Source organism: Chrysoperla carnea, chromosome 2 (genome assembly GCF_905475395.1).
Source record: "Chrysoperla carnea chromosome 2, inChrCarn1.1, whole genome shotgun sequence".
NCBI lineage: Eukaryota > Metazoa > Arthropoda > Insecta > Neuroptera > Chrysopidae > Chrysoperla > Chrysoperla carnea.
In genome coordinates, this window is record NC_058338.1 from 55,205,690 (window position 1) to 55,220,615 (window position 14,926).

At 27.5% G+C, this 14,926-nt stretch overlaps 1 protein-coding gene across 2 annotated transcripts in view; it reads left to right on the forward strand.

Moving 5' to 3' along the window:
• LOC123292396 overlaps positions 1-8,317 on the forward strand; it is a 29,119-nt gene extending 20,802 nt beyond the window's left edge. Inside the window, exons 2-6 of one of the 2 annotated variants that reach the window (XM_044873042.1) lie at positions 720-1,031; positions 1,515-1,723; positions 3,006-3,089; positions 5,001-5,248; positions 8,167-8,317. In XM_044873042.1, coding sequence (XP_044728977.1) covers positions 725-1,031; positions 1,515-1,723; positions 3,006-3,089; positions 5,001-5,248; positions 8,167-8,293 — 975 coding nt within the window. In that variant the 5' untranslated portion in view covers positions 720-724 and the 3' untranslated portion in view covers positions 8,294-8,317. The remainder of the gene's footprint in view (positions 1-719; positions 1,032-1,514; positions 1,724-3,005; positions 3,090-5,000; positions 5,249-8,166) is intronic. The other variant, XM_044873043.1, reaches the window with a different exon arrangement.
• Positions 8,318-14,926: the final 6,609 nt, after the last annotated feature.

Sequence of the window (14,926 nt, forward strand, 5' to 3'; positions counted from 1 at the left end):
GGGGGGGTTTTTTAGTCGTTAGTCACGAAACCGAGGTCTGAATTCCATACTACAGTAAAGGATTCAAGATATTTTTGGCCACAAACTTACTTGTTTGGATACATTTTTAAATATAAATATAAAAGAGTCGAGTTAGATAAGTTTTCATTTATTTTGCAAATTGCCAGTAGATATATATTATTTGCACAGTAACAAAATTACTGGATTGACGCGTTTACTTGACAATTATTTATTCTTAAAAAGAGTAAATATTTCTTAAGTCAGCTATCTCAATACTTAATTCAAGAAATATCATGATCATTTTTTCAGTATATGTATTAGTAGAGAGGATTTGCATACTAATATAAAGAATCTTAATTAAAATCGTCAGCATGAAGTTTCTTTCTGAAATAGGCAAAAATATTCAGATATAGTTCTTTCTAGAACTCTAGAGTATCTGGAGGTCTTTTTTCCAAAGATCTAGCCTTGAAATATAAAAGTTCAAAGAAAACAATGTATAGATCACTTCTGTACGAAAATAAAGACACATTTCATTTCCATATGTCAAATTTGCCTTTCATAATACCACCGATAAAATTTGTAAATTTATTGTATCCAAAACGAAAATTATGTAGGTTTTCTGATTAACCTTGTTATTATTGTATCGATACCTAATATTAGATGGCCTAAATACAATAAAATTACTTTATATAATAACGTCTTTATTTCTTTTTTTGCAGTAAGTATGTTTCCAAAACAATATATCGGTTGGTGTTTGGTGGTATTAATATCCACCAGCAGTCTAGTATCCACTCTCACATATCCAAGTCAGGTATATGGATCACATCATATGGCAGTAAACAGTGAGCCATGGAAACCAACTGTTGGAATGCAAATACCACGACAACAAGAGGGTCCAGTATACCGAGGCGAACGAAAATTTGCTGAAAAACCAAATGCATTAAAAAAAGTGGCGTTAGATGATATTGATGCAGATATTCAAACAAATCAAATTGGACAAGAAAGTGGATTCTCTTGGTCAAATATGATTGGTAAGTTTCATGTATCAAAATTCACTAGCAAAAATTTTTAATTGAGCTAAATACTTCAGTAAACGAGGATTAAACCACTAAATTCTTGACTTGAAAATAAACGGAATATAATGAAAAAAAAGTTACTCGTGCCTTTTTAATGTTAAGCGGGAACTAAAAATAATGCTTGCCACTTTCCAAGTTTTAATTTTAATTTCATCACTCTATCGATTCTGGTTGTTATTTTCAACATATATTACGTCATCCTCTAGAAGTGGTGGATAAAACCCCCTGGGAAAAAGCACCACTCGGCACCATATAACTTTTTATGTACCTATGATTAAACAAAGTGTAATCTTTTTTTCTACTCATTTACTGGAGTAAAAAGTTTAGCAAAAATTTGAATAAAATAATATAATCTATTTGCTCAGACTTTAAGTTTGGTAACTACATACGTATATTTGGCAACTACATTTTTTATAATTGGTATGAATATTTTTATAGGTATGATTATGCAAATGTTATTCAATGGTGGAGGTATTCAAGGACCAAATAAATCTGATGGATTAGACAATGAGACAGGTTTGGCGCCATCCCCATGGGCAAATCTGTTATCAGTTGGTTTAAAAATCATTTCAGCTGTACTTGGTGTAACTGCTGGTACTGACAATAACATTGATAAAGTTGACAATGGTGGCTCATCCCCAATGCAGGTACATAAATTAATATTTTTATCTTCTTCATAAATCTTTAAACTTGTTGTAAAAATTTCATTATAAATGTTGTATAAAAAAAAAATTATATATATTTCTTAGTTTTTTTGGCACAATTTGTAATATAATTTTGGTCAAATATTTATTTGTTTCTTTACTTACAATAACTTTGCATCAAACTGCAATACCTAAATGTTTCAAACAGACATTTTATTATCTTCGTTACAAAACATCCTATTTAGGAGATTGATACAAAAATTAGAAACTAAAATAACTTTTTAGAAAAATTAGAAACTAAAATAGCAGGAGCTGCGTTGGTTAAGCGAATTCCTTCAGAAATTGAAAAAATATCACATTTTTCTTAAAATCGAATACCTATTGCAGTTTTAATTTTTCAATAGTTTTATTTCGAAAACTAACCGTCTAAAGAAAAAAGAGTACTTTTTTGTTTAAAACTGATCAAAAAATACAAAAATATTTTTTGTTTTGAAAAAATTCAAAATTTTTTTAAACATTTATTCTTTATGTTTTAATAATAGTATGGTCACTATAATTCGTGGCTAAACGACGAGGACGAGGAATGAAATTTTCCAAAAATAGGTCCCTTCCTTCTGTTATGCTCTATGTTATTTGTTTGTCAAAAAAAGCGTCACTTCCTATGCAATTTTCTCTGCGCATAAAAACAATAATTATAATTACCTAAGTTGTAATTCATTAGTGATACTGCGAATCCAAAAAGTATTTTTCTGCGCTCCTCTGTATGGACAGAATAAAATCATTACGAACCCATCTACAGGTTTCCAGTATGTTTCCAGGCGATCAAAGAAATTGCGCAATCTACGAGAATAATGCAATTACGAGTATCCATTTTTGAATAGATGCTGAACAATTGTAACGTTAAGAAACAAAAAAATTTCAAAATTACAAAAACATATCGGTATTATGTAGTAAAAGGTAGAAATTATATAACAACAATGGCAGTTTTTCAGCCTGTTTAAAAGGAAAATTATTTAACATTTTTCATTTGGTTATCAATTTGAAATTGTTGTTGGTTCTTTCTTAGAAAATTCGATTGCTTTTGCTTTACTAAATTATTTTTATTTTCCATTCACAACTGTTATTTTCATCATTAAATTAATTTTAACATTATTTCAATAAAGTACCTATAATTTTAAACAAACATTTGAATAATCTTAAAATTAATTTAAAAAATCACAATTTCATGCAAAATGTATATAAAAATATAGAAAAGTGTAGCACGCTTGGCATTTGCTTTACGCAGGGTATTCTCGCAGCGGTTCTGAGTGCTGTATTGGGAACAAGGGACCCCGATCAAGTTGCTACAATGGCTAAACAAGCCGGTGAGGTATGTTCATATAATTGTTCATATTGTTTTGTTTATCATTTTGGATTAATTCGAAATTATTTGTATAAATATATGCAGTTAAATAGACTGACTTGTTAGGATTAAACCTGGGAAGACAGAAGCGTTAAAAACTACTCTTATTGTAGTAACAGCTCAATTTAACAAAACGTATTGCTAAAAACTACGACCGTAATTTTTAACGCTCGTGTTAATGGATTTTTGCAACATGTTACCATATAGACCAATTTTTTTAACAGAAATGATCGTTATCCTTTTAATATTCAAAACTAGAGATAGTTTTAACACGAAACTTCTATACAGTAGTCGTAAGTGTTACATAATGCAGCTAAAAAATAAAACTAGCTAGCTAAAACAGTTCAAGTATCTCAAGTTGATAGCTAAGATATATTATTTAGTACAGTAAAAGATGTTACAAATAAAGGAAAATGAAATAAACCGATCGCGTTTTGCTAAAACCTCATGGAATGTGTTTCTTTTGTATACATGTATAATGGCTTTCGATTATTTGACAAACACTGAACATTTATGTCATACAGAACATAAGTTGTCTAATAAATAATTTTTTAAGTGAACTTTAACATTGATCGTTTCATTAGATTAATTATTTATTGTTTGTTAACAAATAGAAACATTTGCATCACTAACTCATGCCTTACTAATGATATTTGGCACGTAAGAAACACATTCCGTGAACAAAATGTGAGCGGTTTCTTTCATTTTCCTTTATTAGCCGATTTTTGTAACATCTTTCACTGTACTAATTGGTGACAGATAGAAACAAATTTATATCAGAACGTTTTTCTCTATAAAAGATCAAATAACTTTTTTCGAGTTGTTTTTCGAACAAAAGTTTTTTGTTACGTTTAATAAAGAACAATGTTGTAATAATATATTGTACATATTTTTCTCTATCTCTTACCAGTTACAGTTCCGCAAAAAGAACTATCTCTATTTTAAGTATTCAAAAGGGCAGGGTGTATCCTACCATTCCATTATTTCTATTAAAATTGATCTACATCACAACAACAATTATCCACTTGTATAGAAAAATTGCTGCTGTTTTCGCAGCTTGCTTGAAGATTATACTTTTTAAGAGCACAATTTTTTTGTGTGACAACCTTAATTGGACTTTATACAGTGTGTCACATTTAAAATGAAAACACCCTCATATTTTCGTTATTTATAGAAATATCGATGTCACACAGGGTGATAGGTCACATTTTTTAAGATACTTCTGACAAATAGGGCCGATTCTTAATATTTGCAATTTTGCGTCGCGTCAGAGATGGTAAGAGATATCGTAAAAAATTGTTAGCAAAAGTTGCTTAGAGTATTTTTTTATACCTATATACCGATTTCCATGACAAAATTTTAATTTTCTCATAATTGTCTTGGTCTACACTCAAAATTATCAATTTGTCCAGTTTTTTACATTCCATAGCGCAACCAGTGCTAAAACATGTTCAAAAATAAACTTAATTTTGAGCAAAGACATTTTGTCATGAAAATCTAAGAATACAAAAATATTCTTAGCAACTTTTCGAATAATTTTTTTCGATATCTCTAATCATCTCTGACGCTTAGCAAAATATTAAGAATCGGCCCTATTTGTCAATTTCAGTATCTTAAAAAATGTGACCCATCAAACTGTATGACTGCGCTCAATTTCAAGATATTCCCATAAATAACGAAAATATGAGGGTGTCCTCAACTTAAATGGGACACACAATACTAAAAATTTCAAGCTCACATATATTTTCTATAAAGTTAGAGGTATTGTGCGGGTTATTTTAACTGGAATACTGCAAAAATTTCAAAATGCATGTAAAAACTAAAAAATATTACAATCATTGTTTAACCTAATTTTTTTTTGTAATTTCTTTTGAACAGTTCATCAATATTGTTGTAAACTTATTGGATGCATTGAAAACATCATTTTCACACCGATCAATAGCTGCTCGGAATCTTGGAAGAAAAGACACAATGAGTGATGCAGCAGTTGCCAGTATTACATTATTAAAAGGATACATGAAGACATTATCAACATCCGACGATCAATGTATGCAAATGTATGTTTGTGAAGCAAACCGAGAATGTGCACATGATATTGGAAGTTCCATGTTCTGTCAATTTGGAACGTAAGTAAAAATAGTGCTTACTTCTATTTATTATGATTAAATAAACTTGCTTACACGAGTTGTATGTCGGTAAAAATAGCTGTGCTCTTAGTGGCGGAGAAATGAAGCTCCATTGATAGTAAGATACAATTTGTGTCACGACAGTCTTGGAAATGAAGTTCGAATAATTTTGTATAAATTTTTGTTGTCTGAACTACTGAACCGATTTAAATTAAATTTGATGTAGACATAGTCTAGAGCCTGGCTATCAAATAAAATAGCATGATTTGTACATTATTGTAACTATAAGATACATGAAAGTCAGTCCAGCCGTTTAAAAATTGTGAACTCTTTTATCGGGGGTTTATTAAATTTAATAAAATTTACTAGATACTTCTCATTTATTTATATGCCACCATAATGTCCCACGGCGAAGAGTGGTCGAGTACAGATTAGGCTTTTGCCCAAAAAATAGTGTTGCGCACCAAAATAATAAAATCGACGAAATTGTGAATGCATTTGCATATGAAGATAATGTTATAATACAATAATCTTTGTATTTAAAACTGAAGATGCCCAGCGAAGCTGATAGCTCACAGCTAGTTGAACTACAAAAAAATAGTCCTTGTTATGGTCCACCTATTAATTCACTGTTATATGGCACAAATGAAGACATATTAATTTGTTTTATAAGATATTTTTAGAAACTAAAATTTTGAAAATATATATAAAATACAAGCAGTTAAAAATTAAGATATTTATGTATAAAGAACACGGTCATGGCGAATTAAATAATTTCGTGTATTATTCATAATTTAATTTATGGTATTTTAAATGCAATAAATTTAAATATATAATTATTTTAATCAAAATATTTTATTTTAATTTTAATATTTAATTTCAATAATTTTAACAAGTGTCAATATTTTTAATATATTTATCAAATATTTTATAATGAAAGTTATAAATCACCATCGAAAGTAAACGTGTTTAACTAAGTCGGTTATTTCAATATTTGACATATGGGGTAAGATTGTTCTTTAAAAAAATGAACTGAATACCAAAACAAATTAGTGTATGCTTAAATCGACCGAATTTTTTTACATTTAATAAAAATTTCTTAATAAAAATATTAGATTAATAAATCAGGATTCAGTTACGTTGAGACAAATTGTTTGGCATCAAATCAAAGAACTTGATCGCATGAATAATTTTTGAGTAAAAAAAATTATTCGTGCGAGGAGGGAAAGATATACCATTGGCGAATATTTCTCTTTTATCGGATAACATCGGCTAGTACAATCAATAGAGAAGTTGTATGAATTTTTTCTCCACAAATCCATTTATAAATGAAAGAATAATTCATCTTAAGTATATTTAAACAATTTTTTTTAAATAAATATTTCCATTTTTTTAATGAATTATTAATAAAAAAAAAAAAAAAAACTTAAACTTTTTAATAAAAAAAAATGACTTGTTATTGGCTGTGACGTATTTACTCCCGTTGAGGCTGTGAGCCAATCGGAATTACGCTAAATTCACATTTTTTGGATTGTTTCTATGGAAAATAACGTTATAATTTAGTGAAAAGAGGTTGAGATCAGATCTTACAAATCTCGCACAAAATTTTTTTTAGGTATAGGTACTATCAGACCTGAATCTAGCTACTTTAATGTTAACACTAAATAGTTACGAAACTAAATATTGAATAAAATTCATATTATTTCATTATTTTAAAAAATCAAATCATTTTTGACCTCTCATAAGTAAAATATTACCTACTGCTTTCATACTAAATTAAGTAAGAGAAAAGTTTAAAACACAATATTTTAATATGGTATATTCTAAGCCATTATTTAAATTTCTTGAATTAAATAATACACCATTCTGTGCAGTATGGTTTTGATTTTTTTATCGGCGTATTTAAATTTCTAGTGAAAACATACACGCCAACAATTAGAACCTTTAACATCTAAACAGTTTTCATACTTAATCGTTAGCAATTTCTTTGTCGCTGAAGCCAAAAATGTGTCAAATATATGATTATTAAATCTACAAACACACGTATATTTAAACGTAATATCAATAGTAACTAATCTCACTTATTTTGTATATAAAGTGTACAAAATGTACATGCTTACTGTTAAGCATGCTTTTAATCTCTCTGCTTTAATATATAATAACTTTATTTGTAATTCAGAAAAACTTGCTTGAAAACAGACTTGCTCTTCTTATACAAATTATTTTCGCTTGGCTTCAAAAAAGGACTAAGTTCTGAATTCGTATAGTTTTTTTTTTATATGTACGGTGTACACTAACCGATGTACAGTGTACACTGATTTTTAAAATTTTTTACCAATTTGTCTGAATATTACTACATTAAAAACTCTCGTCTTTATCTTATTCAAATATTATTTTTGACCACATAAATAAATTTGAAAATTCGTGGCGAAATAATAGTAATACGGTGGGAGCGCATTTCAGAATATACAAAATAGTCTTTACAATTTATAATAACCCGTCGTCAGCCAATAACGAAGCGATATTCCCATTGTTTGCTTTATTGAGAAATGGTAAAGGTAAGTTTGTTAATACAAAAAATTGAAGTTTAAATCGTGGCTTGTGTGTTGAATTTGGATGGAAATTTGCAGTTGTAAAGCTTGATACATGGTTTTGTTTTTTAGGTATAACTGCACTATTAGCCTTATCGAATGCCGTAAACCTGCCATTTTATCACACATGCTATTGTCAATAACTTTCTTTTGATTATTACGGGCCACCCCATATAATCTCCTTAATGATTTGGCACACTTAACTGCGATTTTCTGAGACTCCTTATGTTTAGATTATAAAATATTGATAAGACAATAATTGTAATGCATTTAACAAAATTCTTAGATTTAATAATGTAATAAATTTAATTAATGATTTGTTTACAGATATGCTGCCAGTTATATTTTAGAACGATCATCAAACAGCACATTTGATAACTATTTCGAAGCAGGAAGACGTGGTCGATCAGGCAACAATTGTCGTCAAAGTTATCACGAATGTAATGAAGTTTAAAATAATAATTTTTATTTAATTTAATGCCGAATTATTTATTTACATTATATGTCAAAACAACAAAACAAAAACATACAGACCACGAACATTAAATCATATAAAATCGTAAACGAAACGAAATATAAAAAAAATCGGAAATAATAATCTATTTGAACGAGAAAGGCTATTCTTAACTTGGGGAGGGATAACATGGATGTTTTGTACTTCTTTTGAAATTTTGTCGAAAATTTTCAAATTAAATTGATTAAATACTTTGTATTATAAATCAATCTCCTGCGAAAGCTATTTTTTAGATCTAGATTTCGCAATTTAAATTTCAAGTCGCGGTTTTTAGTTCTTTTGTTGAAAGATAGACAATTTGTCTGAAAATAATACCAAAATTTATTTTTATCATTAAATTTTCCAAGAGTTATTTTGATTTGAGTTTTAACTAAATTTATATAAATGCTATTTTACTCTTATTTAGAAAAAAAATTAAATGCAAGTTTCCTATTTAAAAAAAAGTTTGATTGACGTCCTTAACCGTGACAATTATTTACAATTTATTGACGTTCTTTTGTTTTATAATATCGGTAGGCGAAATTTAACGATTTTTCAATTTTACGCGAAATTAATTTAACTATAAAAATAAATCAAAAATAAACTAAACAATTGCGTCAAACACATGTTATTCCAAAATACACTCCCCAATTTAAACAAATTTTTATGTAATATAAGTAATAAAAAAAATTGTTACCAAAAACCAAGAATTATATGACTGATTTTCAAGTGAAATTATTATCGTATGGAAATAATAGATTGTTATTTCTAGAATAGAAAAATCGCTGATTGTATGGTTAAATTATTTAAAAAAAAAAAAAAGAACTAATTGTATTTTTCTAAAATTCATTTTCATTTCATCTTTCTCTCTCATATACATATATTTTACATCATTATTATAGAACTTATTTGATGAGAAAAACAAAAAGAAAATTTTTTATTTATTATGATTTGATGAAAAAAATAAATAAAACGATGTTTAACGATGTTTTTTTATTATAGATAAAATAAAAAAACAGAACTGAAGTTTTTTTATTATTTAATATTTATGTAATATATTATTATTTGATTGTTAGTATGTATTTATTTATTTTTAATATTTAAATTTAAATTCAATAAATTATTTTTAATTTATAATTAATTATCATTTCTGTATATTTTTTATTTGATAACCTCCTAGTATTTACTTTCCAGTATAGAGAAGTTCTTGTAATCGATCCGAAAATCCAAGTATAATTTTTCAGCTTATCTTTACGTTTAATGGTCAGGAAAATGTATTAACAAAACATTTAGATTGATGTCTGTATATACACATGTGTGTGTGTGTTCTGAGACATTTTTTCGTTCACGATTTCTGAATGAAAGGTAATAGAGATCTCGTATTTGTCTCAATCGTTGCGAAATAATACCAAGACTAGAAAAGACTACCAAAGCGGCACGTACAAATAGGAATTGAAGCATATAGGGGAAGAGAAAAATTAAACTTGAAATTTTTCTATTAATAATAAGGGAACTTATCAACTTGAAATTTTTTTGAAATTGATTATTTCAAGAGAAAACATGCTAGCTTCGAAAGAATAGTTTAGCCAAAAGTTGTGAAGGGTAATATAGGACATTCGCCTGTGTCCATAACTTTGACCTACAATTATAGATTATCTTTAAGCTTATTTTCCGTTTAGAATCTAAAACCGTTTACCGTTTAGAATCTAAAATGGCTATTTAAGCAACCCAAAGACCTAGGTCCAATCTGATGTCAGAAAATGATGCCCCCTATCGAACTCTACAATTTTTGTTGAGGTCATCGGGTTTCTTTTTCTTTAAATGAGTTTTCTCAGCTTTACGTATTTAAAAAAAAAAAGCCCTGATAACTGGCTACCAAGTTTATCGAACTTGTTCTAGTTGATCTTATTTTGTTCGTCTTGAGTTTTTTCAAGTATTGAGTGGTCAAAATTTAGTTCTTTTTTTATAGCTTTTTGAATTCAAATTTTCGAAAAAAACTAACAAACAAACAAAGAGTTATAACTTTTTTCTTTTAAATTTTTTAAAATTTCGACCAGTCACTACCTGTAAAATAACGAGTACTTTAAGATTTTAACTAAAGAATTTTTGACTTTTTTTAAGACAATCCGAAATCGAAATACTAGGTCAACAGTTGAAAAAACTTTTTTTTTGTGACCTCTACAGGAAAAATAGGACGACAAAATCTAAATAACAAAATAATAATAAAGGAGATTGTATATTTATAACCTTTATATATTTTTAAAAATTCAAACTCAAAGGTTTCATTTTTTTCTACTCCCCTTAAGAAACTGAAAAACATTGTTAATTAGTTTTAAAGCTCTAGAAAATCACTCAATAATTTATCCCATGATCATTTTTTCTGTAAAACTAATATTTATGAAACTGATTTTATGAATTCTATAACATTCCAAAAATTTGAAATTTGGTTTTGAAAATCATTTGTTTTTATGAGTACTTACTCATCTATAAGTCATTTCTATTGATATCTGTTACCAGAACTCCAGAAAATGCTCTTAAAAATCCTATTCAAAGAAACTGATTTTTTATATCAAAAATGAAGGAGTGGTTTTAAGTTCTATAAATTAACATATAGAAAAATTAAATTAAAACCAAATAACATTCTTTAAACTCGGAAATAATGAAAAACTATTTTTCGAAAAGAACAAAAAAAAGTTTTAAAATTGGTGATTTTTCGATATTATAATCTCAAAAATATCAATGTAGCCGTGAAAATAATTTTATTTATAAATACGATAAAATTGAGAAATAAAAATTTAATTCAATATTTTATGTATGACCCAATTTCTTTTTTCTTTTTAAAAATAAATTATTAATAATGACCGTGTAAAGTTAGGGCAGGCTTTCAACATATATAAGAGAGAGATGCTTAAGGTAGTCCGGCTGTTTGAGCAAGTACGGGGAATGTTCATTTTTTTTTTTTTTGCGGTAAATGATAGGTTACAATAAACACAGTTTTGGGGCCTCTTGCGAGGAAAAATTTTGAATTATTAATCACTTTAAAATTGTGATTTTTATCACAGTACCTTATGGAATAGCTCACAATAATGTTAATTGTACAAAAATATCGGCAATTGATTGCTTCAAAAAAATTTATGACAGATTCTGTTTATGCAAAAAAAAAAAACTTTACTTTACGGCGCTTTCCAAAAAGAAAACATTTAAAAAAAACTTTCCTTTTTGACGCTTTTACGATATTTTTAGAGCATTTTATTACATTTTACGGTATATAAATTGCCTAGTTGACTAGTTGGCTAGTCACGTAATGGCCGGACTACTTTAAGACACATATTATTCGATTAAAGTTGATTCACATCAACACAATACGTGTGTGGTGAATTGATGTGTGATTTCAAAAGTAGAACATAAAAAAAATTATTTTAAAAATATGTAAATGTCATGAAAAACATAAAAAAAAAACTATAATCCTTGACCAATATTTTATTATATATTTATCCTAATTTCTCCAAAAAAAAGAAAATAAATAAAACAATATTATTTATTTGTTTGTTGAAAAGTAAGAATTTATTTTGTCTATAGAATTGTTTCAATATTTTATAACTTATTTTTTTCACTTAAAAAAATTACTATTCAAAAGGAAATCTAAACTTTTCTCCGAAGTAAATTGTTGTCTTAAAATGCACTGTAAAAGATTAGGTGAGAGATAATTAGAATATTGAACCAAATTTTATTTTTTACAAAAATGGAAAGATCATAAATAAGTTTTATACTAAAACTATTTTTATTTTTTTCATGATAATTTTAGAGTTACAGGCAGTTTTAAAATAACTTTTTAAAAGAGAAACCAAAACGCCCGATAAAAAAATATGCGTAAAACATCATTGTATCGTTTAAAACTGTATGATCTTTCCCTTTTTGTCAAAAAAAAGGAAATTTTTTTTCTTCAAAATCCCAATTGCTATGTGATAATTACAATTACATAGAAGAAGCGTGTGTAAATGGCAATCTTTTTATTTTTTTCCAGTGTAGGAAAATTACCGTTTTGACAAAAAGCTTATATTTGGAAGAATATCTATTATATTTCGAATCATTTAAAAAATTGAAAATTATTCACCATTTAGTTTCCTTAAAATATTAAATTAAATATTACATTTAGAGTTTTATTTTTAATGAAGGGGAATATATTTGTAACTTTTTTTTCATCCTAGTATATATGTGTATTCATTCCTAGTATATGTGTGAGACAGTATTTGTAGGTCCAGCAAAATGCCGCCGTACGATTTCACTGTTAAAAATATTCATTGTATGACCGAGATTCATCTCCAATTATGAAAAAGTCCAGCTATCTTTGAATACCTCATCTTTGCATTATTATAAGCAGCTTTCAAATAATAAAAAGAAATGTGTCTTAAGAATGACGAGATTTAAAATTAACATAGACTTAAATCTCTAATAATTTAAAGAAACTGCTAAGGCAATGAAGAAATCCTCGAAAACTGGAGTTAATTTTACATCTAGATATTACTTTTTATAATAACAATTCTTAGCCACCTTCTCCAAAATTAAACTATTTTTAATGGATCTCTGAAACATTAGTAATTTGATTCATTTGAAAACCTAGAAAATTATTGAATTTTGAGCAATTTTTCACTAAACTGCTTTCAAGTAGGCAACATAAAAAAATTTGGCATGGTTTTTGTGGTAAATTTTATTATTTTCAAAACAATTTCTAAATTTATTTATTTCAAAAGACTGTATAAAATAAAATACATCTAAAATCAGCCTTTTTTTTCATAATAGTTTCTATATGATGATAAATGCATTGTGTCAATTTATTGGCAGACACGGACAGTTTTTTTCATTACCTATATTTACAACCAAATTATTTTCACGATACGTTTTTGTAACGTGATTTTAGCCAAAATTTTCATTTACTAATCTATACGTCTAACTGTCATTTTTAATAATTCAATATTTTAGTACTATATCTTTCTGATATCAAAATGCTGCACAAAAATACACTGCAAGTTTTTGTCCCTTGTATCTACCCTGTAATTTTATATATCATGTAACCCGTGGGTTAGCCATAATGGGATCGAATTAGCACGGATTTGAAAGTTCTTTGGCAAATACGTTCACCCTGTGATGTAGCGCCACCCCTTCTGCCATGCTTGAAATGGGAACGAGTAAGAAAGGACTACAGTATTTTTGGCTATTGTGTTCAACCCGTGGCGGAGTCCACCCTTTTATCCTTCAATTTTCTGAAGTTCTAATTGTAAAGGTTCAAATTGTACAAAGTTCAAATTACAAAAGTTCAAATTTTCAAGCTCATAGTATCAAAGCTGAATTTCCAAAGTTATTTTTGTATCGAACTCTTAAATGTAATATAAAATTTTATGTAAAATGCGAGGACTCTCTTAAAAATATTCATCCATTAAAAAATAACAGATTAAATTTTTAAATATCCACGTGCTTCTTAAATTACATTAACATATTATTTATAGATAAGAGTATATCACTAGAAGTAAATATATATTCATAAATTGAAAATAATAAAATAACAGAGAATTTCGATGAGCCTTTATCAAGAAACACATTTATCGCGTTCATCCTGTACAATTTTTTGGCATTAAAAATAATAATATGTAAAATGTCAGGTGTTTTTTCAATTGTCTTAAATAATGTTTGGTCCAAAGAGTGATAAAAATAAAAGTTTTTAAATGTATAACAACAAGTAACGAACGATTTTTGGAACAAGTTTACAATAAGTAACTTTATAAAATAAAAAAACCGACTTTTGTAGGAGAAATTTCTTCCAACTCATTCGGATAGTAATATTCTTTGCGCGTGCAGAAGTGAATTTAACGACCTTTCGAAAATATTTATAACTTGAAAGTCTATTAACTGTGCCTATTAGTAAAATAGACAAATTTTTAATATTCTATTAATAATGATCCATCCCATCTCTTCTGTGTCTTGGAGAAAATTCTAGTCACATCTTTAAATGCACATCTTTAAAAGTGGCATCGCTATTAAACTCAAATCATAAGTTTTCGATACATGCATTTTTATTTAACGAAGATCAAAGACATCACAGGTATTCTTAAAAAGCTGTGTAAGTGGGCAGGTTATGTGGCCAGGGCCGGATTTACACAAAGCGCCGCCCTTGGACAGTGGCAAAAATGTCGCCCTAAGTTTCTTAATCTAGTCCTAATACTATACAATAAAATGTTATACAAAGTTACTTCCATTAACAGAGAAGCTTCTGCCTGTTTTTATTTCTATCTTTATCTCAGCTTGTTCTAAAGCTAGTTCAATGCCTAACAAGTTTTAAACGTGATATTGAACTATATCTATTGAATGAATATTTTTAGCTTATCTTATAATACGAACCAACAACATAATCCGATAATTAATCTATTATTTTTAGATTACAATGAAACATCTGATAATATTCAACGTTAGACATACGACGTTAAAATGTATTTGGCAACACCTACAAATAATTATCTAAAATTCATTGACTACAAACGAACTCAATTTCATTATTAATCGATGAATCAATCAAAATAAATTCATAAGTAATTACTATAT